General features: G+C 51.6%; 3 protein-coding genes across 4 annotated transcripts in view; 2 read left to right on the forward strand and 1 right to left on the reverse strand.

Moving 5' to 3' along the window:
• EFR3B (EFR3 homolog B) overlaps positions 1-2,603 on the forward strand; it is a 32,552-nt gene extending 29,949 nt beyond the window's left edge. The window contains exons 19-23 of the mRNA XM_065730497.1: positions 339-430; positions 975-1,023; positions 1,351-1,457; positions 1,573-1,622; positions 1,905-2,603. Of these exons, the coding sequence (XP_065586569.1) occupies positions 339-430; positions 975-1,023; positions 1,351-1,457; positions 1,573-1,622; positions 1,905-2,010 (404 nt within the window). The 3' untranslated portion in view covers positions 2,011-2,603. The remainder of the gene's footprint in view (positions 1-338; positions 431-974; positions 1,024-1,350; positions 1,458-1,572; positions 1,623-1,904) is intronic.
• A 2,817-nt stretch (positions 2,604-5,420) lies between these two features.
• On the reverse strand, positions 5,421-9,270 carry POMC (proopiomelanocortin). 2 transcript variants are annotated; one of them, XM_065731112.1, is made up of 3 exons: positions 9,254-9,270; positions 6,565-6,670; positions 5,421-6,095 (listed from the first exon to the last, which is right to left on the reverse strand). In XM_065731112.1, exons 1-3 carry the CDS (start codon positions 9,268-9,270, stop codon positions 5,475-5,477), a joined length of 744 nt encoding a protein of 247 aa, XP_065587184.1. In that variant the 3' UTR covers positions 5,421-5,474. The 2 variants fall into 2 exon arrangements, with proteins under 2 accessions (XP_065587184.1, XP_065587185.1); XM_065731113.1 differs by lacking the exon at positions 9,254-9,270 and having other exon boundaries at positions 6,565-6,708.
• Positions 9,271-14,827: 5,557 nt separating this feature from the next.
• On the forward strand, positions 14,828-22,731 carry LOC136045251 (angiopoietin-related protein 7-like). The gene is made up of 6 exons (XM_065731079.1): positions 14,828-15,250; positions 18,537-18,759; positions 19,606-19,743; positions 20,652-20,868; positions 21,941-22,136; positions 22,463-22,731. Exons 1-6 carry the CDS (start codon positions 14,828-14,830, stop codon positions 22,607-22,609), a joined length of 1,344 nt encoding a protein of 447 aa, XP_065587151.1. The 3' UTR covers positions 22,610-22,731.
• The last annotated feature ends 3,006 nt before the right edge of the window (positions 22,732-25,737 follow it).

The following is a 25,737-nucleotide window of genomic DNA, read 5'->3' on the forward strand; positions in this document are numbered from 1 at the left end:
GGACCAGGGAGACAGAAACTGGTCCCTCATTCTACACAGTAACGGGAATGTGAAGTTCTTGTGCTGTGTGTGGGTTCGTTGTTTTTCTGCCCTCCTGTGGAGGTGCAGTGTTAGAGAAACTGTCACAGATCTGTCACCTGGGAGATTCCTGAGGTGTCCACATGTGTGGCTGGCTGGCTGGTGTCACAAAGCCCAGTAGGTTTGGCTCAGTTCTTAGTTCTGCTGGGCTGGGTGAATTTGGGTGTGTGCCTGGATGGGCTGGTGGCTACTCTGGAGAGGAGGCATGGGGTAGTTCTGGAGTTGCAGGGACGGCAGCACATTGTGTTCTTCTTCCCCAGATGAAGACCGTTTGTCCAAGAGGAAGAGCATTGGTGAGACCATTTCCCTGCAGGTTGAAGTGGAGTCTAGAAACAGTCCTGAGCGAGAGCAGGTACCGTGTTACACCAGAGCTGTAGAGACTGCATCATTGCTTTTTCACTGTACACTTTTAGCAACCTGACAGTGTGCAATTAAGCCTTCCATAATTCTTCTTTTGGCTGCATGCATAACTGCTTTGCAGGCTATGAGCACGGGGATCCATAAGTCAACCCTGGTATGTTTGGCAGCAAATCAGGGGCAGAAGGGCCCCATCTTCCACTGGTGCTCCCCTACAGGTGCTGATAGGTCCCAGTGTGCAAGGAGAGCTACACATATGGAACGATCTCACACTTCTATTTGGGTGGCAAACCTTTATTTTCCCATTGACAACATTACTTAGTCCCAGGAGCCTCTGGGGAGGTCTGAGGCCAGGGCAGTCCAGCTTGAAAAAACATTTAAAAAACACAGGTTGGCAGAAATGATATCCTTTCATGTTAAGGACAGGCTACGTTTCAGTGCAAGAATACAGCCTGAGGCCTTCATTCTTGGTTGCTGTGATCTCACAACGCTGTCTTGTGCTGAACACTGAGCCTCACCTGCTTTTCTTTTTCCTGTAGAGAGCACCAGCTGAAGAGATCACATATGAGACACTGAAGAAGGCAATAGGTAAGTGAGGAAGAGGTGGAGACTGACATGTTTGAATGTGTGTGGGTGATATGTGGATCTTGTCACCCCTTGTGTGCACTATAGATCCACAATGTTTTTGCCACAGTGACACTGCACCAGGTAGCAGCGTGGCCAGGCAGCTTCATCTCTCTGCCTGTCCCTAGGGTGTCCCTGGGAGGCAGGTCCCAGATTTGGGCACTAAGAACCCTCAGCTTGGCTAACTAATGATTATCAGATCCACGCTGTCTGCTGGGAGTGGGGTGGGGATGTAGTGTGAGTGGTCTGTGCAGGGGAGAGCAGCTGAGAGCCATCTCCCTTTGTCTTCAGTAGACAGTGTCGCCGTGGAGGAGCAAGAACGAGAGCGGAGGCGACAAGTGGTGGAGAAATTTCAGAAAGCCCCATTTGAGGAGATTGCTGCTCACTGTGGTGCCCGGGTGAGTTGGGGCTGTAGGCACTAAATCCCCACGTAGGGGGATTTAGTGTCCTGCTTGCACTGCTGTTGTCCCTGGGGGTGCAGCCACACTGATGCAGCTGCTGTGTGTGTTACAGGCGACGCTGCTGCAGAGCAAGCTCAACCAGATCTTTGAGATCACCATACGGTGAGTTGGGGTGATGGCTGAGCACGTTGGGTTGAGCATGGCTACTCAGACCACCCAGTTGTGTTGCTTGCAGGGTGCTGGGGGTGGGTGCCAGCCTTGGGGTTGGGGTGCTTGCAGTAGCCACGAGATTAGGGTTGGTGGGAGCAGCCTCTGGTTTCTTTGCTGAGGTTCTCTTCTGCTAAGGGGGCACTGGGGTGAACTGGAGTGGTTCAGGAGTGCAGTGCTCTGCAGTAGGCTTTGCTTGCTCATGAAACACCTCTCTCTCTCTTTCTCATCTTTCAGGCCACCACCAAGCCCATCAGGCACCATCACAGCTGCCTACGGCCAGCCCCAAAACCACTCCATCCCAGTGTATGAGATGAAGTTCCCGGACTTGTGTGTGTACTGAGAATGACTGTGCTGGTAGGACAGAGCCTCTGCTGCACAGTTTGTGCCAAAGGAGCTCCTGGAGAGACTGCCAGCCACCTGGAGAACACATCCTCGTGCATGACAGATAGGGACGTGGACACTAAGACTACCCCAAGATTCATTGGCACCACAAACCTGTCTCATGTACTTTCTTTAGTGATCCCCTGCCGATATTTGGGGGCAGCTGGTGGTGCAGGAAGGTGTGTCGTTGTTCTGACCTCCCTCTCCAGTTTTATTTTTGGGGAGGGGATAGGAGATGCTCTGGTTCCTGGCAGAGAGCTTTGGGCGTGTACATCTTCCCAAAGTAAAGCAAACCTGTTCCTTGGGGAACCCCTCCCCAAATTATCTGTTAGCCATGTCAAAGAGCCTCTGGCGAGGGTGCAGGGGTGAAGCAGAAGGGTGAGATTATAAAAGGGGATGTGTGTTGCAGTGTGCTGGAGCCTGGGGCAGCTGTAAAACTAAATCCTGCTGGAGCTCGTGCACAGAGCAGATCACTGAAAAGAGTGCAGTCCATACATGCAACTCCTGGCCTGTGAGCTGCATCTCCCCACCAGCTGCTCCAGTGCGTGGTCAGTTCCTCTGGACAAGAGGAGTGCCTGAAGTGCCAGGAGGGCAGTGATGGTCCCATCCCAGTGTTAGGATACACAGCAACCTGGCTGGTTCCAGGTCACTTGAAAACATGGTTTATTTGGGAAAACTTCTTTTCTTTTTGAGGAGGAGGAGGGGAAGTCCAGGAGAGCTATACTTGACTTGTCCATGTCATCAGCAGGGTGCTCACAGGAAACCCATTCAGCACCACAGCCAGTGCTCCTGCAGTGAGGCACCTGGAGCCACCATGAGTCATGAGTAGAAACCCACATTTGGGTATATCAACACACTGACCAACTATTTTCACGTTTTTGGTTTGGGATTTCACAGTGTTAGCAGTACTGTCTGAGGAAAAGATATTTTTAACAGAATCCCTTTGACAAAGTCTGGTCATAAATCAGTAGAGCCTGAACTGCAAGGAAACCCCAGTGCTGCAAGGAGCTTGCTGCAATAGAGGTGTTTTATGGGGTCCAACACTCGGTCCCTGCATTTGGCAGACCACGGATCAAATCTCTGCTTGTGTGATAGGATAAAACTGGGTTTGGACTGGGGGGACGTGTGGCTGTTGAGAGGTTTTTTTTTAACCATATGTGGTAGAAAATGTGCTTTTGGGAGAACTTTGGTTGCTACTGAATCAAAAAATGCGAGGTGAGGATAGCAGGGATGGGGAGGAAATGCTTGCTTGGGGATATTTGGTTGCTCACAGGGTCTCTCTGCTTCCAAATGCTTTCCAAGATGTGGTGCACTCAGGCTGCCCTTGGGGCTCTCCTCTTGGCCTCTGCTGCAGTCAGGCACCAGGGCTGCTGTGCAATCCCACCTCACCCTTGGGGCAGCCCCTTTCACATGCTGCTTCTGACTTCACTGCAGGAGGAGTTGAAGGAGGATCTAAAACCCAAAACTGGAAGTGTGGGAGATGCTGCTGTGCGTGGAGTGGGGACAGCAGGTAAACCTGGTGGACGCAGTGATGCTGCCTGTGCCCAGCTGGATTGCTTCAGTGACCACTCATTTCTCTGCCCCCCTCTTCAGGCAGTTATTTGAAGGTGTAATTCCACGTTGTCATCCTTTTTTCTTCTCTCTCTTGGTTGGTTTTTGGTTTTTTTTGGGTTTGGTGGTGGGTGCAGTTTGCGATTGCCCCGAGGTTACTGCTTCTTTGTGTGGTTGTCATGTAATCCGGGTTTAGGAAATGACCTAGCTTAAGAGGACAGGAAAAACAAGGGTTTATTTCAGTCCCTGGGCTGGGACTGCAGCCTCTGTCATCCCTGCCCAGAGCCTGAGGCTGTCCCTTGCCACAACCACTCCTTGGGGGTCCCCGAATCTCTCAGTTCCCAGCCTGTCCCTTTTTGGCTGAGTTTTGGCTGGGCAAAGTTGCAGAGCTGACACTGGGAACGCGACGAGGCTGCTTTACAAAGGAGGGTAGCTGTGCTAATGAAAAGCAGCAAACGTTGAGCAAAATGCAGTAGGAAAAGCAATTAGCAATTAGAAAAAGCAATTGTGTGTGCATGGGGGGAAGACACCTCCAAACCACTTCAAACTCACGAGGAAGGTGGGAAGATGAGCACAAGACTTGCTCCTTGGAACTTGGCTGCTGTGGGGATGGCACAGGGCACGTCCCAGGGTCCCATCACAGCTCAGGGATCCTGGGGCAGGACTGCACCTTACCCCCTGGCTGGGGGGGTTTTGGTGTGGTCTCCCTGCTCCCAGCACTGTTCCCCTTGCTACATCCCCTATTCCCCTCCAAAAGCAGGTGCTGGCTGTGCTCAGCATTGCATTTCAGGACCCATACTCCACCTGTAAATGTCCCCACACACACACACACACTCAGTGTAAGTGACTTGTTTGTACATGGCGTTTAGTTTAGATACCAGTGTGTGTATAGATGACAAAGTATATTTCTATAAACCTGGCAGTTAGGTGCATGTGTGCGTTTCCATCTCTGTGTTTCAGGGCACTGTGTTGTTTTCTGTGCGTAGCTGAGGGCAGGAGGGGAGCGGGCTGTTAAAGGGCCGAGATGTCATCGGTGTTTCCAGGCACACCCTCCAATAAATGTTGATGTTGCCACTTTATGGGATCTGCTCTGTTGGCACGCTTGTGGCACTGGGTCTCTCTGGAGGAAAATGGTGAGGGTTCGTTATTCCTGGCATGGGTAGCAGTGCTCCTGCAGATGGTCCCACATCCCCAGCTGCTCCCTGCCTTTATTGCCCCCCCTGTGCAAATGATTTAGCAGCATGACTTTATAAATAATCTCACTATCCTTCGTACCCAGGAGTCTTTTGTGTTGCCATTCAGTAGACAATTAATGAGTTTACCTGGGAGATAATACTGGGAAAGCTGCCCGGGGGGGGGGGAGCCTGAATCCCTTCCTTGGGAGTTAACCTATGCCACAATTCAGCCCCACAGCCATCTCCCAAGCGCATCCCCAGTGATGTGCAGCCCCAGCTGCAGGATTTGGGCTTGGAATTATTAAGGTTGGAAAAGCGCAACATCAGGACCAACCATCAGCCCGTCACCACCGTGCCCTCTAAACCACATCCCTATTTCCTCTGCCCCTTTGCAAGAAACAGCCCCAGAAACATAGCAGACACATGGCTAGCTTGCAAAAAAACATATATATTTTTAGAACTCTTTTAATCCATCATTTACAGTATTGTACAGCTCAGTGAAAATAGGAAAGTGACCCAGCACGAGCACCGCTCCCTGGGCACGTTGGTGCTCATCCCCATCCCGTCGGCGTCGGGGCAGGAGGCTTTTGGAGAAGTAATTAACGACATAACGAGCGATCTGCGGATCTAAGTGACACACACGGCGGCAGGACGTTAAAGCTGCGTGGGGCCACGTGGGCCGGGCTGCCCCGCGGGCTCACTGCCCCTTTTTGTAGGCGCTTTTGATGATGGCGTTTTTGAACAGAGTCATCAGAGGGGTCTGGCTGTGCTCCAAGGTCATGAAGCCGCCGTAGCGCTTGTCCTTCAGCGGCGCGTGCCAGCGGAAGTGCCGCATGCGGTACGAGCCGCCGTCCTTCTTCTCCTCCTCGCCTTCCCCCTCCTCCTCTTCCTCCTCGGAGAGGCCAAGGGGGTCCCCATCGGGCGCCATCTCCCTGCGGAACTCCATCGGGTAGCTCTCGGCCGACTCCTCGTCCACACTGTTAGGGTACACCTTGATGGGTCTCCTCTTGCGTCCCACCGGCTTCCCCCAGCGGAAATGCTCCATGGAATAGGAGCGTTTCCCTTCCTCTCTCTGCAGCCCTTCTCCATCTTCCTCCTCCCCTCTGGGCCGGTGGGGTGACGTGACGGGCAGGACAACGCCGGCCACCTCCTCCCTTTTGTGCTCTCCGCTGCTGCTGTTGCGACGGCCGAATTTGTTCCAGCGGAAATGGCTCATCACGTACTTGCGGATGCTCTCAGAGAGGGGCTGCAGGTGTCCGTTCCCCGGGTACACGGGTGCCTCGGCTGACAGCTCAGCTCGGCACGCCCTGGCACACGCCTGCATGGGGTGAGACGGAGTCATCAAATCGTTCAGGTTGGAAAAGGCCTCTGAGGTCACTGAGCCCAACCGTCAGCCCACCCCACCATGCCCGGTAACCACGTCCCCACCTGCCACATCACAGCTCTGCAACACCTCCAGGGATGGTGACCCCAGCACCTCCCTGCAGCTGTGCCACCGCATCACTGCTCATTCAGAGAAGAAATCTTTCCCAGTGTCCCACCTGTGGCCACATGCTCCCACAGGAGCACCCAACTCGGTCGGGTCTGAGTGGGTTTTGAGGTCTCTTCCCACCCAAACCGTTCTGGGATTCTGTGACTCCACGAAGGCACTAAAACCCACAGATGACAGTGCCCACAGCATCACCCCAGCTTGCCGTGTGTCACCCAGCAGGGACGGCACCCTACTGCCTCCTGTGTGTGGGTTAGAAAGCAAACCGAGCCTGGGGCAGCCCCACGCTCCCACTTACCAAAACGCCGGCCTCGCTGGCCAGGTCCTGGCACTTGCTGTTCTCCCAGCACGGGCCGCTGGCGGTGGTGGGGTGGCACAGCAGCAGCCCCAGCAGCACGGCCAGGCTGTGGCACAGTGTGCCCTGCATCCTGCCGGCGAGGGACGGGCACCCGAGCTGCAGAAGAGCTATGGAAAAAAAACCACAACCATACATATATTAAAAAACAACAATTCGCCCAAATTTGGGGCTGCTGCTTCTGCTGGGATTGCGTCCCCTCCTTCCAGCCCTTTGCTGTCACCATCCTTTGCCTCCCAAATCCCAGGTCCTTTGTCACCTGCTCGAGCTCCCAGCTTTGCAGGTGACAGCTGCTGCCGTGAGGATTTCTGCCCCTCCTGAGAGCCACAGGCAGACGAGTGATGCCGCGGGTGGAGCTGCCTGCAGGCTGCAGCCCGTGCCAACCCCCCTCAAGCTGAAATGATTCCTGAAATAACAACAGGTCATCGCTTGGAAAGCACTCTGGAAGATGCTGGAGGTGCCAGGGATGCCAGCTGTGCAAAGGATTTGCTAATAAGGAGCCAGGCTGAGGCTGGAAGCTGGAGGCTGCGCCACGGGGACGGCTTCGGGTGAGTTGAGACCAAGTGAGATGTATTCCCTGCTCTGCTCTTGCCAAACCCAACTCTTTCCCAAGTTGTTTTTAACTTTGAGGGGACTCACGTGGTTCACCTTGGGAGCGCCACGGGAGGAAAACCCCAGCCCACAATTGGAAAACAATAGGCAAATTAAAGAGAATCTCGTCCCACCCCACGGAGAGTGGGCAGAGTGTGGGCACGGAGGCACTTTTCGGTCTTTCTCCCTAAAATCGTGGGAGCAGCCACCTGGGACCTCCTGGCTGGTTCTGCAACTGTGGGGAACGTTTCTGTAGCACATCAGCGTGCAGTAACCCCAAAAAGCAGACAGTAAAGGGGGGCACAGGCTGGGGGTGGGGGGGATGCACAAAGCACTTCACAGAGGAGGGTGCTTTATCCCTTTTTGCTGCCACCCATCTAACCATGCAAACAACCCACTGCCACTGAGATCCTGCAGTTTCCCCCCTCACGCACCCCCAGAGGAGCCCTTCTGGGCCGTGTTGCATCCCTGAGGTCTCACCTGCGGCGTGGGCTGGAGCACGGCCGCCGCTGTCCCCGACTCCCGGAGAGCGTCTGCGATGTCCCCGCATCCCCGCTGCCTTATATACCCCCAGTGCCGCGTCGCAGCCGCCCTCTGGATGGCCCTTGGGTGACGAAGGAGGGGGGAGGGGGGAACGGAGGGACCCTTTCAGGTAGAGAACAAAAGCAGAGCAGCGGTGGGCACGGTGCAGGTGTGGCTGTCCCCACGGTGGATGGGATTAGCATCTCCCCGCCAGCCGCAGCCGGGAGAAGCTGCTAATTGCGTTCACAGCTTTTGGGAATGGGGCTGTCGGATGGAAAGTGCTTGGCTGGGTGTTTGGTGAAGGGGCATCTGTTCCTTTTGGGGATCAAGTGTGGGTGCTGGGGGGCTTGGGGTTGGCTTTTGTTGGGGTAAAGAGGATTTTTTGAGAATAAACCTCTTTGGATGGCACCGCACACTGCTCCCTCCCCGTGTCCAAATCCCTGGCCTCTCTGCTTCATCAAACTGCTTTTGTCTGTAGGTCTCTCCCCTGCAGCAAGGGACCCAAGGCTTAGCAGGATTCATTTTGTTTAGGGCTCACCTGGACTGATTTCTATATAAAACACAATGGTGTTGGGGCTGCTAGGAGGCTCCTCCAGGCACTGGGGCCAAGCAAGGTGGGGGTGAGCAGAAAGGGTGCTCCTCTGCTGCAGTGGGATATGGGTGCTCCACTCCTGCCATGGGATTTGAATTTTCTCCTCTTGCAATGGGAATGTGGGGTGCGAGAGGTGGACATTGCTTTTTGGGGGATGCACAAAGCTACATCACAGGTTCCATTTCACCCGCTCCAGCATTTCAGTTTGCTTCATGCTCATCCCCAGACCCCCAGTCTCCCCCAGATCCAGGAGACCTCTGTGGCACGAGCAATCCATATCCCATAACTGTATTATCTGCCTTCACCCTCCCTGGCAGATCCCCTGCTATGCAATATGTTTTCATGACGGAGAGCTGAATGCTTTATGGCCAAAAAGGAGCTATGATTCCCACTTTAAAAGCTCTTTCATCTTCATTAGGCCTCTCTGAGCCAGTTATTTTTATAAGGAAGAAATCTATTTAGGAAATGGGGAAACTTTGTTGAGGTGAGGCATTGGGATGAAGAATACATTCATGCTCACCAGCTTTGGCACAGCCCTCAAAGCTTGGTCTGTGCCACCTCCCAGAACCCCAGAGCCTCGGGATGCTGGGCTCCCAGCACCACGGCCAGGGGTTGGGGAGATCTCCATGGGGGAGCCCCCACCACACTCTGTTCCCTGTGCCAGGGCTCCTGCACCCACCCAGCACATCAGTGCTGCTGATGGGCAGCTCCTGGGCTCCGGGCTGTGCACAGTGCCCCTGGGCTGCCCTAGGTACTGCTGAGCAGAGCCCAGCTCCTTTTCCTTGCACCTCCTGTGGTGATTTGTGGCCAAAGTATGATCCCCCCCCGCCCCCCCCACCTACTGAGGGTACTCCATTTCCTGGAGCTAGGGCTGCCACTTTTCTTGGGGCTGGCTCTCTTATTGGGCAGCATCACCAGCAGCAAGACGTGGTCCATAGAATCATAAAGTCTGGAGAAGACCTCTAAGATCATCAAGTCCAACTGCCAACCCATCACCATCATGCCCACTTACATAATATTAGAGAAGACCTTTGAGGTCATCAAGTCCAACCATTGACCTATCACCTCCATGCCTACTCACAGAATCACAGAATCATTAGGATTGGAAAAGACCTATTTGACCACCATCGACCCAACCCAAGTCCAACTCCAACCTACCCCCACCATGCCCACTAAACCTGAGTGCCACATCTCCACGGTTCTTGAACACCTCCAGGGGTAGTGACTCCATGACTTTCTTGGGCAGCTGTGCCAGTGGTTGATGCAATGAGGCTGGAAGCTGACTTTCGGGATGCTTTGAGCAAGAGCTGGTGGCTTTGCCATGCTGTTGTCCCCAGGGTGGAGCACTTGCAGGTGAGCAGCTCATCGGCCACATGATTTCTGGCCTTTCCATTTTAATTTGTTGAACAAGTCGCACCTCTGTGCAAATGAGTTCTGGGCTGGGGTGTGAATTTCACAGCTATGCTCAAATCCTGCTGGGCTGTGAACATGGAGCTTGTAAGGGCCCTCTGACAGCCACGTAGTGCTGCCCAGAGCCACGTCCCTCCAGCGTCACATCTCCGCCTCACAGCCAGGTGCTGTGTGCTCTTGGGTCCCCATCCCTATAATCTCAGGTTGGAGATTTCTTGCAGTGCTTTACAGAGTTGACCTGGTGGCTTTTTTTGCTGGTTCTCCCATAAGATTTGGACATTTCTGGGAGTAGACATAGAGGTGATCACTACTGAGTGCACACATTGAAAGGCAAGCTGTGTACTTTGCTCTTGGTGAAAAAACGGTGCTTGGTTGTGCATTTACTATCAGAGCAAAAGCCACTCTGGAAGGGGCTGGGATCCCAACACCAGCCTCTTGCTCCTGGGCTCATCAGATTGAAGTCAGCATGGATTTGGAGCTGTACTACTCTCTGCAGTGCTGGATTAGCCCAGGGCAGAGCCATCCTTGGGTTTCCCGAGTGAGGTGGAGTCAGCAACACAAAATTGCCCAGTTATGTGTTTTGCCTAATTACATATTTTTCTTCTCTCCTTTCTGTTGCCTTTCTTCTCCTTTTTAAGCTGGTTGCACCCTGAAGACGTACGCTTACCAGGCACAGCAGAGTGGCAATGCATGCACGTGCCTGCACGCTTTGCCCTGTGCTCACACACGTTTGCACGCCTGGAGCCAAATCCCTGATTACTGCCCGTGCCCCTAAGAGGGATTACAGCTTCTTAGGGGGGATCTGGCTGAGGGTAGGGGTTAGGAGCCCAGTGGGGCCTTCTTTCCTATAACTCAGCTCCCACACTGTGTTCCTGCATTCCAATTGTACCCAGCCCTGTCTCCATTCCACTCCTGTTTTCTCCCAGCTGGTACCCAGTGGGACCATGGGGACAGTGCCCAAAGCCAACACTGGTGGCTGGGGTGATGCCAGCTGCTTGACTCTGCACTGGGGATCTGGAAGCAAAATTGGTGGCAAGGCTGACAGCAAAACCAATGGGAAAGCTAGTGGCAAGGTTGATGGCAAAGCTGCTGTGGCAGCACATCCTCGCCTCTTGTTCAGCACTGCAGCACACTGGGTGGCACTTGGGTGGCAGTTCTGCAAGGACAGCAATGCTAACCATGTCCTCAGTCCTGGCAGTGGGTTTCCTGCTGGGCAAGGATTGATTTGGGGAGCTGGAAGAGCCCTGGGACATTTTGCTCTGAGGTCACTTCAGTTCTGCATTGCCTGCTTTGAGATGGGCTGGTTTATCTCATCCAAGAGGCCAGGGTATGGTGATGGTGAATTTTGGGGTTCCCCAGGGAATCTCTTTACTTCATGGGATAGGAACATGATGGAAATGGAAAAACATGATTTTTTTTAGTATATCCTCCTCAAAGAGAGATGTGTGCCCTCTGAGGGGTGTCGAAGGCTGGTCATGGGCTGCAGTGGGTGTGGGTAGGCACAGTGAGGGACTTCATGTGCTGGAGCAGTGGGTGTGGTGCTTGTCTGAGCTGTAATCAATCTCAGCTGTGCTGCCCAAAGAGGATGGGGACCTCTGTCGTGGATATTGCCAGAATTAGGAACCTCCAGCATGTGTACTGAGCCTGGATAGTTTGATCTGCCTGGCCCTATCCACTGCTTTTTCTACAAGGGTGTGAATTTGGGTTGGAGTAGGAAGAGCAGGAGCTGCCCACAGAAACAACGTGTGTTAGAGAGGATTGAGAAGAAGGCATGGCAGTGATCCAGGCTTCTTGATGCTGCTATTCCCAGTGAGCATGCAGAAGGATCCTCAACAGCAACTTAATGTGCTGTCTGCATCGATGGCTTTGGGAGTGTGTAGATGTGGTTCAAGAAACACGAAGACGTGGCACTGAGGGACACGGTTAGTGGGCCTAAAGGTGATGGGTTGGATTTGATGATCTTAGGGGCTTTTTCCAACCTGAATGATCCTGTGATTCTATGACTCTATGAATGGGTTGGCCAAAGGGTGCCAAGTGTTGGCTTCAGTTGTGACCCCATGCCATCAGAAGGGCTGCAGCTGACGTATATCCATGAAAATGGAAAGGATGCTGGGGTCAATGAGCCGAGTGCTCAACCTTGAGCGTTTTAGAGCTTCATGGTTATGACTATGCACATCGCCTGGGCTCCCATTGAATTCCTCCCCCCTCTCCCTTCCCTCCTCACTAAATGCTCCCCGAAGAGCTCAGACATCAATCGAAGGCAGTTGAAATGGCTGTGCTTTGTCTCCATGAAGAGGCAGCTCCAGCCCAGCCCTGCCTGGCCACCCTGCAGCCGCGTGCAGGGCCCATTTTCACATCTCCCTTTGTGAAGGAGCAGCCTTGAGCTAAACGGCACTCAAGGGGCATTGAACGAAATGTTCGTTCGCCTCTTCCATGTGGCACTCAGTGCCCGTCTCCGCCTCTGACGCTAATGATCCGGATGAGTTTTTTCCGAGTATAATGGGGAAAAGAAATGAAAGGCAAAGGGGCTGGGGGAGGGGAGGTGAGATCCATTTAGGAGCCCAAACATTTACAAGGAAAGTGGCTCCCGAGTGGCCACACAAAGGCCCGGCTGTGCCCGGCTCTGTCCCTCCTCCTGCTCGCCTCCCCCGCCACCTCCGGCCCCTCAGCGGGACCAGCAGGATGAGGATAATGGATTGCATTATCAGCAAGCACGTTAAATGTCCATCCACTCATGTGCAATAAAGAGAAGCTGGTCTTTAGCTAATCGCACTGGAGGAGCTCTCAGCTGGGGTTTGAGAGCGAAATGTTTCCCTTGGTTCCCTGCCCCAAGGCTGCCCCGTGAGGAGCTGGCTGTGGGGTGCGATTCATCCCATTATTACCATAGAATTATAGAATCATCATGGTTGGAAAAGACTGCTAAGATCATCAGGGCCAACCATCAACCCCTCCCCACCGTGCCCACTAACCGTGTCCCATGTCTACCTAACCTTGTCAATAGGAATCCTACCATCACATCCCATCCTACCACAGCACCGTTTCTCTCCTGGGGTGGCTCTGCAGAGATGTCATGTCCACATCTGGGCAGCAGAGCAGTGTGTCTCATGGTGGGATTTGCTGTTGCAATAAAGGGATGCAGCTCAAATGGCAGCAGCTGAAAGTCTCCATATTCATTTGAGGACCAGTGGAATGCTCTTGATGCCTGCTAAGGTAGCATTTTCTCATTAAGCAGATGATTCTCTGCCCATGGACCTATATTTTTGAGGGGATAAAGTGGCTCCATTTCTCCTATCTGCACCCAGGACCATTCTTTTCCCCAGAGAGGGAAGATGCTGGCAGTCCTCAGCATGACACCGCAGGCTTGGTGTATACAGGGCACTTTCCTCCTAGAAGAGTGTCTCCCAGAGCCAAACTTATTGATTTGCACTGAAATAAATGCCTTGGCTGGTGCAGACAACATGTCCTCCCAGCCTCACTAGGGACACCAATGCTGCAGGAGGTGTGTGTCCAAGAGGTGACAAGTCCTCCAAAGGACCCTCGCACAGCCTTTTGAAGGACTCATGAGGTTTAACTCCTCTCCAAACCATTGGAGCAGATGTTTACTGATGAATCTGCCCTTCTCCAGGCAGTTCCTCTGAATATGGAGACGATTTGAGCATCTCCTTTGTTAGGACAAACTTGTGAACATCATCTGGAAACTCTCTTTGTGAAATGAAGAAAACCAAACACGTTTGTCCACCTTGGAAATCTCTGGTTTCAGCTTACATTCCTGCATCAGAATGATTAGCATATTTACTTAAGCAAGCCTGTTGACGTTTCTAACTGGTTAGATAACTAATCTTTCTTCTCACTAGGAGGAGCAGAAGGATCAGAACTGCCCAGTCCCCCCAGAGAGATGTGCACAAACGAATGCATGCAGCTGGCAGGGTTTGTTTGCAGGGCAGAAGGAAAGCCCAGGGAGCAAGAGGGCTTTTTACAAAAGTGAACAGGAAGCCCTGGACTAGGACATACCATAAATGGAGCTGCTCCAGGCCCCAAGGCTTTCCCAAAATGCTGGCATGGGGCAGGTGGCTGCTGGAAGAACGGATGAGACAGCTCTCTGCTCATTCATCATGAAGATGGGATGGGGGTTCTAGGAGCAGGGAGCCATGCTCTCCTGCCAAGATGTTGGCTTAATCCCCTGTGTGCTGATAAGGTCATGCCGGGACCCGTGCTCCTCCCTCCCGTGCGCTGTCTGAGTCTGGTGGCTCTCCTGGCCCTATTTATAGTGCAGTGAGAGGATCAGGGGGAATCAGTGCCCAGCGGTCCCCGATGCTCACCCCACTTCCTGCAGACAGTCCCTGCTCACTGCCTGCTGCCGGAGAACTGAAGCAGCCCTTGCAAAGGTATGTGCCAGCACCATGGGCATGGGGTGCCAAGGGAAGCCATCCCCGGAAGGATGGAATGGGATGGTTTTTGACTGGGAGAAACCTGTGGAGCAGAGCTGTGGTGTGGTGGTGGGGTGGGGAACCCCAGTGTTGGATGGCTCTGGCTGATTTCTATGGATGAAGAGACAAAGTCACATATTTATCTCACGCAGATGGTGGCAAGGTCACCATCCCACTATCCTTGTACCTAAAGGCACCTGGGTTAATAAGCCCATAACCATAGGGAAATACTGAACTCAGCAAAGCCATCTATCCTCCCCTAGGGATGAGCTGGAGGTCTAACCCTGCCCAGATATTGTGTTGGTGATCTGAGTCATAGTTTGAGCCCCAAATCCATGTTCTGAGTCCCTGGGGTGCAAAAGAGTTGGATGGAGGATGCCAGGGAGGTGGTGGACCTTGATATGCTGAGTGGAGGACAGCATGGTGGGCTGTGTTGGGTTGGATTGCATTGGGTTGGATTGGGATGGATTGGGTCGGATTGTGTTGGATTGTATTGGATTAGGTTGAGTTGTGTTGAGTTGTGTTGGGTTGATTTGGTTATTCATTCTTTGTCCTTGTCAGCTCCAGTCCACATTTCAAAGTGTCAGAGCAGCAGGATGCTCAGAAAGACAATACCTCCCCGTGCGTGGTCCTGCGTTGACATAAAGCCCTGTCCGAGGTGGTGATGGGGCCATCCCTGGGGACCATCCTCAGCATCCTGATGGATCTCTGCCCCAGCACCAGCTCTGCTGAGGCACGTTGGCTGTTCCTCCTCTTCCTGGCCACAATGAGCGTTCCCTCACTACCAAAAGCTCTGCCTGCAGCCTATGGTGTCAATGAAGGGCCCCAGGAGAGCACAGGCCTGATTCAGTGTGGGGAGTACAGCAATCAGGTGCTGCCCAATGGCCGCTGCAAGATCGTGGCCACACTGCCACAGGGAGATGAGCAGCGGTGCCCAGACATGTTTCGCTGCACCGACGAGGTGTCTTACTGGCTCCACGAGAATGAGGAACGCAAGCAGCAGATCCTGGAGCTGCGGGAACTGATCTCAGAACTGCAGGAGGAGCTGAGAAACCACCGACATCGCATCAAGGTCCTGGAGCTGCAGGTAAAGCTGCCCTTTTCAGGTCCCTTCTGTGTGGTGCTTCTGGTTGCAGGGAGGGGATGCTGGGAAGATCATAGTGTTGTTCTGATCACACATTGGGTTATCCACTAAACCTCTCTTAGTGTGCTGGCTCAGAAGCCTTCCAGGGCTAATCTTTTATCATGAGCCACAAACCCTCTGGTGTTTTATCCATATCCCTGTTGTGGGAGGAGGAAGACCTCTGCCTCTGAGCCTGGCTAGGCTGGGTTGGAGTTGTTGATCCATCCCAAAAACAACTAGAGCTGAAACTGTAGGTGGGCAGGGAGGAAACAACTTAGGAGGTCATGGTTGAGCCAGACCGCAGGTGTCCAGGCTGAGTTTCCTGTGTTACACAGGGCAGGGAACTGCAGTCAGCAGTGAACAATTTGGCTGGAAGCATATATATATGTATAAAACTCAACAACTGTGTTGTAAACATGTCTTGTCTTTGGGATAGACGAGGTGTGATATGGTCTGGCTCTAAGAACCGGTGTGACTCACTCACTGTTTGGCTTCATCTTCTCCTTGCCCACACCCTTCCCTTGGGCTTTCTCTTTGCAAGTCTTCTCCTTCCCAGGATTTGGGCACTCATGTGGGGCTCTGTTTCCATACCTCCCTCCACAAAACCTTCTCATCTACCCAACACAGGGCATGAGTCAGTTTTGCCATATGCCAGATTACCAGCAACTGCATGTCCACATGGGAGACCCAAATCTGTGTCTCTTGGGCACTGAGGTCATTCTTGCCATCTGGCCTTTGGGACCATTCCATCATGCAGACCAAAGCTCTCTCCTGCACCCACCAATGTGTCCCATTTGGGGAGACCTCACTCACCCTTTCTTCACTTTCCCTGTTTCTCTTCACACTGGGAGTGGAACAGATCTTCCAGCCTTCACTTCTCATGTCCATGCTCTGATGACATCCAGTCCCTCAAAACTGTTCTACTCAATTCTTTCCCAATCCCACTTCCTCACACCAACACCAAAATACTGTTCTACCTGGAGCTGTAACTCTTCACTGAACTCTCCAGCTCAGTGTTGAGGATGGAGGTGGGTGTGCTAAATATTTCCCCAGAGTTTAGGTCACTGATCAGGCCCTCATTCCTCCAGTTATGCTCGCACATAGACCAGGACATGGACTGTTGACTCGCTTACACAAATCCAAACTCTCTGAACTCTTTCTCTCTCTCCATTTTGTTATGCTTGTTCTCCTCCATCCACCCTGATTCCTCCTCTTTTCCTCACATGTAGCATCTCATAACAAGTTTTGCACAATCCCACAAGCCCATGGTAATGACCTTTCTATATTGTTATCTACTACAGAGTTCAGTTGGACCCCCTTCAATTCCATACTCAACATTCCTCTCCCATCTGCTCTTCCTTATTGTCTCTGCTATCAGCCACTTATATAATAGAATCTCAGAACCATAGAATCATTCAGGTTGGAAAAGACCTCTGGGATCCCCAAGTCCAACCCCAACCCACCCCACTGTGCCCACTGCCCACGTCCCTCAGCGCCACACCTCCACGTTCCGTGAACACTTCCAGGGATGGTGACCCCACCACCTCCGTGGGCAGCTGTGCCACTGCATCACTGCTCTCTCTAAGGATGTCTCCATGAGAAAGGAATGAACTAGGAGAGATTGTTTCTACTTAATGGGAGCTCAGGTTTCATCTGCTGTGGGATGCTGCTCGGCTCCTCACCCTACCGGGAGAGCAGAGGGCTGCAGGGTGCACACAGGCACCCCCAAGCAGTCCCCAGTCCACTGACGTGTCCTCAGGAAGGTCACACCTTGAGAACAGTGCCACCAAGGTACAGTCACACTGGAGAGAGGATGGCCTCTGGGATCTTTTGAGGCCCCTTTGGGCCATTTGTGGTGGGTTTCAGACCTTGGTTGAGCAATTGCAACTGGCTTTGCAGTTGCACTGATTCCCTGCTATGTCCACCACCCAGCCTGGACATGTCTTTCCTCATCCCTTCCTCCCACCCAGGAGCTGCTGCTCTTTTAATCCACCATCATAAATCACCTCCTGCTGGTTTGCCATTGATATTTCACCTGGAGCTTGGCGTGGGCTTGTCCATCCAAGCAAAGACATCTCTCTGAGCTCTGCATCCCGAGGTGATGGAGAGCAGCTCACAGCTCCTCCCACCATAACGGGGACACCAAAATGGGTCGGAATGAGAGCTCCCTTCTCCGCCACTCTTTCTCATTTAGGAAGCAAAACCTTTTGAGGTGAGCAGCCCTACAGCTTTGGGTCATGCACAGAGCAGGATGAGTCCCACAAAAACCTATCTCCAGTCACTGTCTGGGAGGAAGCGTCACGGGTTTACTCACAGAGCTGGTGCGTGGGTGCAGGCTGCTGGTTTTGGTCAGTTTGCAGAGCAGAATTGATGTATGGGAGAGACAGAGATGTTGCAGACCCTATAAGGAAAGCACCACGTCGCTGCACATTGTAATTCCCAGTTTGCTACTACTGCTTGGGATTCCTGTGCAATACATGAGTGGGCATGTTTGCAGGGCCAGGCAATGCCTGGGGGGCCCTGAGAAGGATGCTACCTTGAGTTATCAGTACCATAACCTGCAGTGTTGTACCATTTCCTGGGCACAGCATGCCACAATGTGTCCTGGCAGCAGTGAGTGGCAGGGACCGAGCTGTGAGCCAGATCCTTGGGCAGAAAACACCCTCTGACTGCACGACCCCCTTTCAGCTGAAGGAAATACACCCACTGTGGTTCTGCAGGCAGCTGGGCATGCATGACCATGATACAGGGTCCTACTTCAACCGTGCTGGCAGAGCATCCCGTGTCACAGCGTGGGGACAGACGGGCAGGGCAGGAGGGGAAAAGAGGAGGATGGGGGGAGAAGCAGCATCCCTGCAGTGCAGATGGAGGGCTGGGGGCTGCCAGACCCCAAATAGATGGGCGGTACAGGGGTTGGGAACCCACTTGCTGTAGGGTTTGGAGGGGCTGCCTAAAGGCTGCTCTGCCACCTAATGGGCAGTGAGGAGCACCGAGCGGGTGAGTGACTGTATCTGGACGATGTTTTAGTAAGCAAACCTCAGTGGTGGTGGGGTTGCAGGCTGGAGGATATCTGGGGAGCATTCCCCCCTGCTCGCACTGCTCTGGCAGCACCAGGCTTGCCTGTGCACATCCTGCTTGCACCAGAGCTGGGGAATAGCAATGTTGTGGGTCCTGCAATGGGCTGGGAGCTGCAGAGTGAGGGTGAGGCCATCAGAGCATCCTCCCAACACATGTCTAACCCCATCTGCAGCACGAAGAGGCAGTCGGGAGGAACCACAGCCTGGAGCAGCGGGTACAGGACCTGGAGCAGCGGTACAGCGAAGCCAGCACCCTGCAGCATATCCAGGCCACGCTGCTCTATGACATGCAGGCTCAGATCAACAACATCTCCGTGCTGACTGACTGGGTCTGGCGCAACCCCACCTGCCTCGGCCCTGCTGAGATGAGGCTGCAGGAGGAGATGGAGCGGCCAGGTGATGGAGAGGTGCCAGGGTGGGGGATTCACACTCTTGGGGTGGGGAAAAAGCTTTAAATCACAGAATCCCAGAGCAGTTTGGGTTGGAAGGGACCTTTAAGCCCATCCAGTTCCAAACCACTACTCTTTTGCCACCCACCTGGCCAGGATGTCCAGTGCCCATCCATGACCTTGAGCACCTCCAGGTGTGGGTCACCTACAGCTCTCAGGGCAGCAATGTCAGGGCCTCACTCCTTCTGAGTGTAGAATTTCCTCCTAACATCTAATTTAAATCTCCCCTTTTAGTTTTAAACCATTCATTTTGGTCCCCATCAGACTATGTAAAAAGTCAGCCTCCATCTTTTTTATCATCTCTCTTTAAATGCTGAAAAGAGCCAGAGTCTGCCCTTCCAGAGAGGAGCATCCGTCAGATGACTCATGTGTTGCACACGGAGAAGCCACTAATGGTTTTCACCTACCAACCTTGATCCGATCTGAGCTGGTGACGTCAGTGGGAAAGGCATGTTACTTCTCCCTGAGCCAACTAGTCTGAGCCTTTTCCATTGCTCTGCTGTAAAGCTCTTTTGGTCGTTCATGTCATGGTTGAGACAATGGGAACAGTTCACTTCCAAATGCCTCCGTGCTCCTCTCTGAGCAAGAGCCAGTGCATGGAGGAATGTTGGGTTTCACATCTGCACCCATGCAGGTAGAGCTGGGATCCATCTCTATAACTCAACATGATCCCAAATTCAGGATTTTTATTGGGCTCTGCATTTATGAAGCATGAAACGATGCTGGGTTGGGTTATGTACCCTTTTGTCCATGTCATGTGCTGGATGTCACATTTCTCTGCTTTCTCCCCCAGAAATGAGGCACGTCAGGAACTGCCCCATCGACTGTGCTTCTGTTTACTACAATGGGCTCCGTCGATCTGGGATCTACAGCATCATGCCCTCTGTCGGAGGGATGCCCATTGAAGTCTTGTGTGAAATGGACACTGAAGGTACTGCACCTAAACCATCTCTCAGCAAAACTCTGGGCGGGGGTTTCCTGACCTGGGAGTCGTATCTTATCTGAGATGTTTGGGGATTATATTGCATTCAACGGGAGCAGCATCTCCAGAAGGCTCAGCCTCTCTACTGGATAAAGAAGAGGTTTGGGTGAATAGTTCTAACCAGATATCATAGCTCTCTGACAGATATTTTTGCACATGAGACCATCCCAGTTCCTTTTTATCTAATTAACCATACACAACTTATCACAGTCATTCCTAAGCACAAGCTAACCCACAAAATTGGTTTACTCTACTCACATTTCACAGGAATGATGCCATTTGACAGGGAAACGTGGTGGTAGATGGTCAGTTCCTTGCCCCATGGATCTGCTCTAGGTAGGATGAGTGCGTCACATCAAAACATCCCATGCTGGAGTGTCATGTGGAAGCAGTTTGGCTGTCCATGCATAGTCAGCTCGCCTACGAAGAACATTAGCTCATCACCTGCAGGTGATGGCAGCTTTGGGATACGAGTGCTTGTTAAGAAGCAGACTGTTCCAACAATGTGATCTTCATTATGTCATTACTGTTATTTGCATGACCATCACCACAATCTTGGACACCAAAGGGTGACAGCCTGTACAAACAGCAAATGAAAACATGGCCCCAGTTCCTTCTTAAATCTTACAATACTGGAATGAAATGAGAGAGGAGAGAGGGATTTGGACAGATGGGAGAGCAGATGGAGACAATGAGACAATACTGTAAGAGAGCTCGTGTGCCTCTGTGGTGCTGTAGGAACAGTATATGATAATCTCCATACTTCAGGAGACACCTACAGATGGGTCCTCAAAGGTGTCACCATGTGCTGGCACTGGGGCTCACAGACATTCCCCTTCTGCTTTCTTCTCTCATAGGGGGGGGCTGGACAGTCATTCAGAAGCGTCAGGATGGCTCAGTTGACTTCAACAGGACCTGGAACGAGTACAGGGAGGGCTTTGGGGACCTGAATGGTGAGTTCTGGCTGGGCAATGAGAACATCCACAAGATAACAAGCCAGGGAGACTACTCTCTACGCATTGACCTGGAGGACTGGAACAACAAACATAAACACGCCTTCTACCAGATCTTCAGGTAGGCCTTCCCTGGTTCTTGGTAGATGCAGATGGTTCAATGCCAGAAGACAGTGAATGATAGGACAAGAGGTAATATCCTCAAGTTTAGTTCAGGTTGGATGTTAGGATACATTTCTTCTCTGTAAGAGTGGTGATGCGGTGGCACAGCTGCCCAGGGAGCTGTTGGGGTCACCATGCCTGGAGGTGTTACAGAGCTGAGGAGATGTGGCACTCAGGGACGAGAGCAGCGGGCAATACTGGTTGTAGGTGGAAAGGTGGACTTGATCTTAGAGCTCTTTTCCAACCTGAATGATTCTATGATTATTTAAGACCTTCAGGGATGGGAACCTCACTGTGGGATGGTCCCCTGCAGCTTAGAGGTGTTTCTGCTCAAACTACTAATCTCAGTGTCAAAACCAGGGGCTTAAATCCCATGGTTTTTTCTTCTTTCCCATATTCTTTCTTAAGCAGGGGTGATCATGTGACTATCCCAGATGAAATAGTCCCTTCTGTCAGCTGGTTGTGGGTGTCCGTGGAGTAGCCTGCCATGGGAGGGTGTGCACGGCAACATGGAACATTTGGAGCTTGTGGGCTTAGAGTAGACAATGAAATAGCTGAATCTCTTTCAAAACAAAACATTGCCTGAAAGTGCCTTGGAGCATCCTCTGCCATCAAACATGTGCTCTGAATTGTCACCCTGACCATTCTCATCAGATGTCTTGTGCAATGGTAGTGACTTTCCACCCTTACTAATCCAGGGCAGATTACTAATTATCTCAATGTAGGTGAAGAATAAGATGTTTTCTTTGCAGAGAGGAGGCAGTACTGTGTAATTAGGGGACTGTCTTGCCACAGCTGCCTAAGCCCTTTATTGTGGTTTTAGAGTCACATTCTGCCCAGCTCAGTCCTGTAAGAGTTGCCCTGAGTCACGACAAAGCATGCACATCCCACAGAATGGAGAAGTACAATGTTTTTGGCTTTTAGATGTGATGAATCACAGCAGGGATCATGGCCAGAGCAGCTCAGTGATTGCTAGGTGTCCCCACCAGGAATGCATGCTTTGCATTCCCCACCTGCATCCTTTCTTGCAGCATTGAGGATGAGGCCAACTTTTATCGCCTGCACGTGGATGGGTTCAGCGGGACGGTGGAGGATTCCTTTGCTTGGTACCACAACAAGAGGAGCTTCAGCACGCCTGACTCGGGGAACATCTGCGCTGAGATCTCCCATGGGGGCTGGTGGTACCACCAGTGCTTCTTCTCCAACCTCAATGGGGTGTACTACAAGGTGAGGTGTGGGGACAAGGAGCCAGGTGTTAGCACACAAAGTGCTTTTTCAGTGCCACAGGCCAGACACGAGCATTAAGACACCTCTGCACGCCGTGGCTTGGGAACACATGATGGAAAGTCACACTGTGAGTGATTCATGTGACCTGAGTTGCCATCTCCACTGGGAGCATTTGAAAAATGTTGAGCTTTATGTGCTCTTGTCACTGTATCGCCGTTAAGCTCTTTGTTCAGTGTTTCAGAGCAATCATTTTTCGGATGCTCCCATCTGGATGATGATTCTATGCATTTCTCATGCCTGACCATCTCTCTTTCTCTGCATCCCAGGGTGGCCGATACTCCATTAAGAACCGCAAGGTCCTCGGGCCAGATGGTGTTGTGTGGTACTCGTGGAAGGACACAGACTACTACTCCCTGAGGAAGGTCGTCATGATGATTCGACCACGTACTTTCCGGCCCCACATCTCCCCATGAAGGAGCTGTGGGCATTTTTCAATCCACCTAAGAGTGAATCCTGGAAACAGAGGGCTGGAAATTGCTTGTTGTGAGGAAAAAACTGGAGACCCCCCAGGAACTGTACCACCATCCTTCCTGAATTGAACCAACAGCAGAAGTGTCAAGGCCTCCAGCAAGTGATTGGGGGGTAAAAGTTCTCCTGACACCATGGAGGTGGATGATGAGAATGGCTTTGCAGAGCTGAGCGTGGAGCTTGCTGGTTCTCCACGTAGCAGCAGTTCTTGGTGTGCTTGGGCTTCTTCAGGGCCCAAGCCCAAACCTGGACATTGGTTTTGGCTGACTGATGGAAGCTAACTTTGACTGGAGAGGCTGAGTGCACCAGATGCAAATTAGACAGTAATTTCAGGCCAGCAATCTTGTGTGCATTTTCCACATGGGTTGTGACTGACTGATTCTTGTTCTGTAAAGGATGAGCATCTCTCTGGGCTTGGCTGTTTCCATGTTCAGGTGCTCATGTGTATATTTAGTGCTGAAGATTCATCACTATCACAACAGGGATGTCCTAGGGTGGGTCCAAGGTGCTAAGGTGGCCCTGGGGATGTGGGGAGACCCAATGTGTACTGCCCAGAGATGGATTCATGGGCAAAACAGAAGGAAGGTCTGCAGTGGTCCTCGCTTCTGAAGCAGGGATCATTTAACTGCAGTAATTATACTCCAAATAAAAGGATTTAAAAATCAAAATGTTGACCGTTTTCCATTCTGTTTTTCACCTTTCCACCCTTTCGCTGGCGAAGAACTTCTGATGGACTTTCTTGACAACCTTAAAAGCGTTCTGCAGGAATGGTTAGGTACAATTTTAAATCTTCTTTAACTGTCTTACCCTGGATAAAGAAGATTTGTCATTGTTCTCTTTTGCTTTTTGTAGTCTTATTTTTTTTTCTTTTGCATTTGCAGTGAAATTCCTGACTTTGCCTACTTCCTTCGCAGGATCAAAAGGCAAAACCATGACCTTATTGTGTTTGGTGATATTTAATTAAATTACTTTCTTCCCATTTCATGTACTGGGAAGAGTTTAGTGAGGATTCAGAGATAAAGCACCATTTATCCCAACTGCTTGTCTCCTGTTTGGCACTATGATGGCTCCTGTAGCTTTCGTACTGTTCTGGATCCTATTTTGCCTGGATCCTTATCTTTCATGGGCAAATCCAATGGGAGAGACACCTATCATCCTAAAAATGAATATCTCCATGACAATAAAGCAATATTATTTTTCATTCCCTCTTTGTGGCCTGCCTTGGTAGCCTTCCATGGCAGTTGCTTCCAAGACTGACAGTGTCTGTGAGTTGCAATGGCATGTTCTATGCTGCTGCTGTGCCATCATGTGCAGGGAGCACCAGGTCACTACCAGTAATGGATGGAGAGCTTTCTTGCTTCATGACATGAGTGTCTTGCTTAGCACCACCACTTTAGTGTCCTACCTTTGGACTGCAGGCTCCAATGTCCACTGATTAAGCAATATTCTACTAAGCAACTATTAATTACTCAAATAAGCCACATGGTCACTAAGAAAGACATTGTCATTATTAATCTAAAATCTGATCTTACATGATATTAAATGCTATGATAGGGTCATCACGTTTAAGCCTTTTGAATCACATGTTGCTGCTGCTGAATTACAGTTTTACTGTCCTTCCCTCCTCACACCAGCTCATATAATGGTGTATGTGTCCCCCTTTTTACCTGCACTAGGTCTTTTGCACACAACCCTGATGGAGAACCCAGTGGGTTGTCCAAGACTTCTCACACAGTTGGATCTCCAGGTGAGTGTCACCTCTGTCTATAGGTTCTTGTCCTCCAGCCACCAAGATCTCAACCTCCAGTGTTCTCTACCTGATTTCATACCCAGTTTCAGATATATGGTTTAGATGCCCAGGTGAGAGGCAATGACACCCAGCTGGGGGTATGTTCTGCCATTTGATATTCCTGGACTATCAGAAACACATGGGGTGGGTAGATGTGACACAGGACTCACAAGATGCATGGCACTTGGGATCCAGGTAGGAACACCTGACTCTGCATGGAGTGGTGAAAATTTTTGGCACCATAGCAAAGCTAAAGGCACAGGGAGTCTCACCACTGCAAGCCCCAAATCTGGACAGAGTTCCGGCCAGGAAGAAAAAGTGAGGCTGGTGTCACTTCTGTTGAAGAAAGAGGAGGCTAAACTGGGACTGCTGGATTCTCATGCTCCACAACTTGTAGGGGATGTAGTGTGGGAGACTCTGCGTGGGGCTGACAGCCCCGTGGCTTCTGGAGGAAGGCAATTTACAGAGCACGGCTCTGATCTGTGCATCTACTAGGTGCCAGGTTCTGGGCAAGACACAAAGGCATGGCTAAACAAGACCCTAAACATACCCTCTCGATATCCCAGTGCATTCTGTCCTGTTCTGTGGGAAGAAATAGGGGCTGAGTCTCACTGAGTAGGAGACACTCTGCCAGATCCTTGCTGCCCTGCAGTCCCGAGTGCATGTGTGGCTGGCTGTTGCTATGTCAGCTGTTGAACTTTGTGTGTATCTTGCTGGGGGACTAGCAACATGATCTGGCATGAATTTGCTGCCCAAGTCAGAAGAAAAGCCTGGAACAATTCCCTTCTGATGTCTTGGGTCAATACGAACACTTTCATCAGTGTGGTAACTGGGACCCAATGCATTCACTGGAGATGGAGATGGACTGGCAAACACCTTGAATAGGAGAAAGGTGCTGGGGAAGAGGAGGTGCAGGGAAGCTGTCAGATTAGCTGTTTAAGACACAGTCCTGAAAGCCCTGGAGATGTACCACCTGCAGGCTTCTCTGCAGAGCAAGCTGTGGTCTCCTGGCTCTGCTCCATGTCCCCACTGCCCTCCTCCAAGCTTTTGGGGCTTGTCTAAGGTTCCGTGGTGGGAGTTCCCTCAGTTTCTCCCTGTCTCCTCCACCCTCAGCACAGCATGGGTGCCTCTTCCTATTGTGTCATGTTTTTTTCACCCTGTCAGGCCCCTCGGTGGTCTATGACATAGAGTTCTTGGGTGGAGCAATACATTTTCTTCTTCTTTTTTCTTTTTTTTCTTTTAAAATTTGTATTAAAATAAAATGCACTGAGAAGAGCAGCATGT

This window comes from Cyrtonyx montezumae, unplaced genomic scaffold (genome assembly GCF_038088225.1).
Source record: "Cyrtonyx montezumae isolate F1298 unplaced genomic scaffold, pur_monq_1.0 scaffold_13, whole genome shotgun sequence".
Classification (NCBI taxonomy): Eukaryota; Metazoa; Chordata; class Aves; order Galliformes; family Odontophoridae; genus Cyrtonyx; species Cyrtonyx montezumae.

Coding starts and splice junctions, on each gene's coding strand:
- LOC136045251 (XM_065731079.1), top strand. CDS start 14,828: ATGGGGCCATCCCTGGGGACCATCCTCAGCATCCTGATGGATCTCTGC. Junction 18,760..19,605: donor GGAGGAGATGGAGCGGCCAG/GTGATGGAGAGG, acceptor TTTCTCCCCCAG/AAATGAGGCACGTCAGGAAC. Junction 22,137..22,462: donor TCAATGGGGTGTACTACAAG/GTGAGGTGTGGG, acceptor TCTGCATCCCAG/GGTGGCCGATACTCCATTAA.
- POMC (XM_065731113.1), bottom strand. CDS start 6,693: ATGCAGGGCACACTGTGCCACAGCCTGGCCGTGCTGCTGGGGCTGCTG. Junction 6,096..6,564: donor CCAGCGAGGCCGGCGTTTTG/GTAAGTGGGAGC, acceptor CACCCCATGCAG/GCGTGTGCCAGGGCGTGCCG.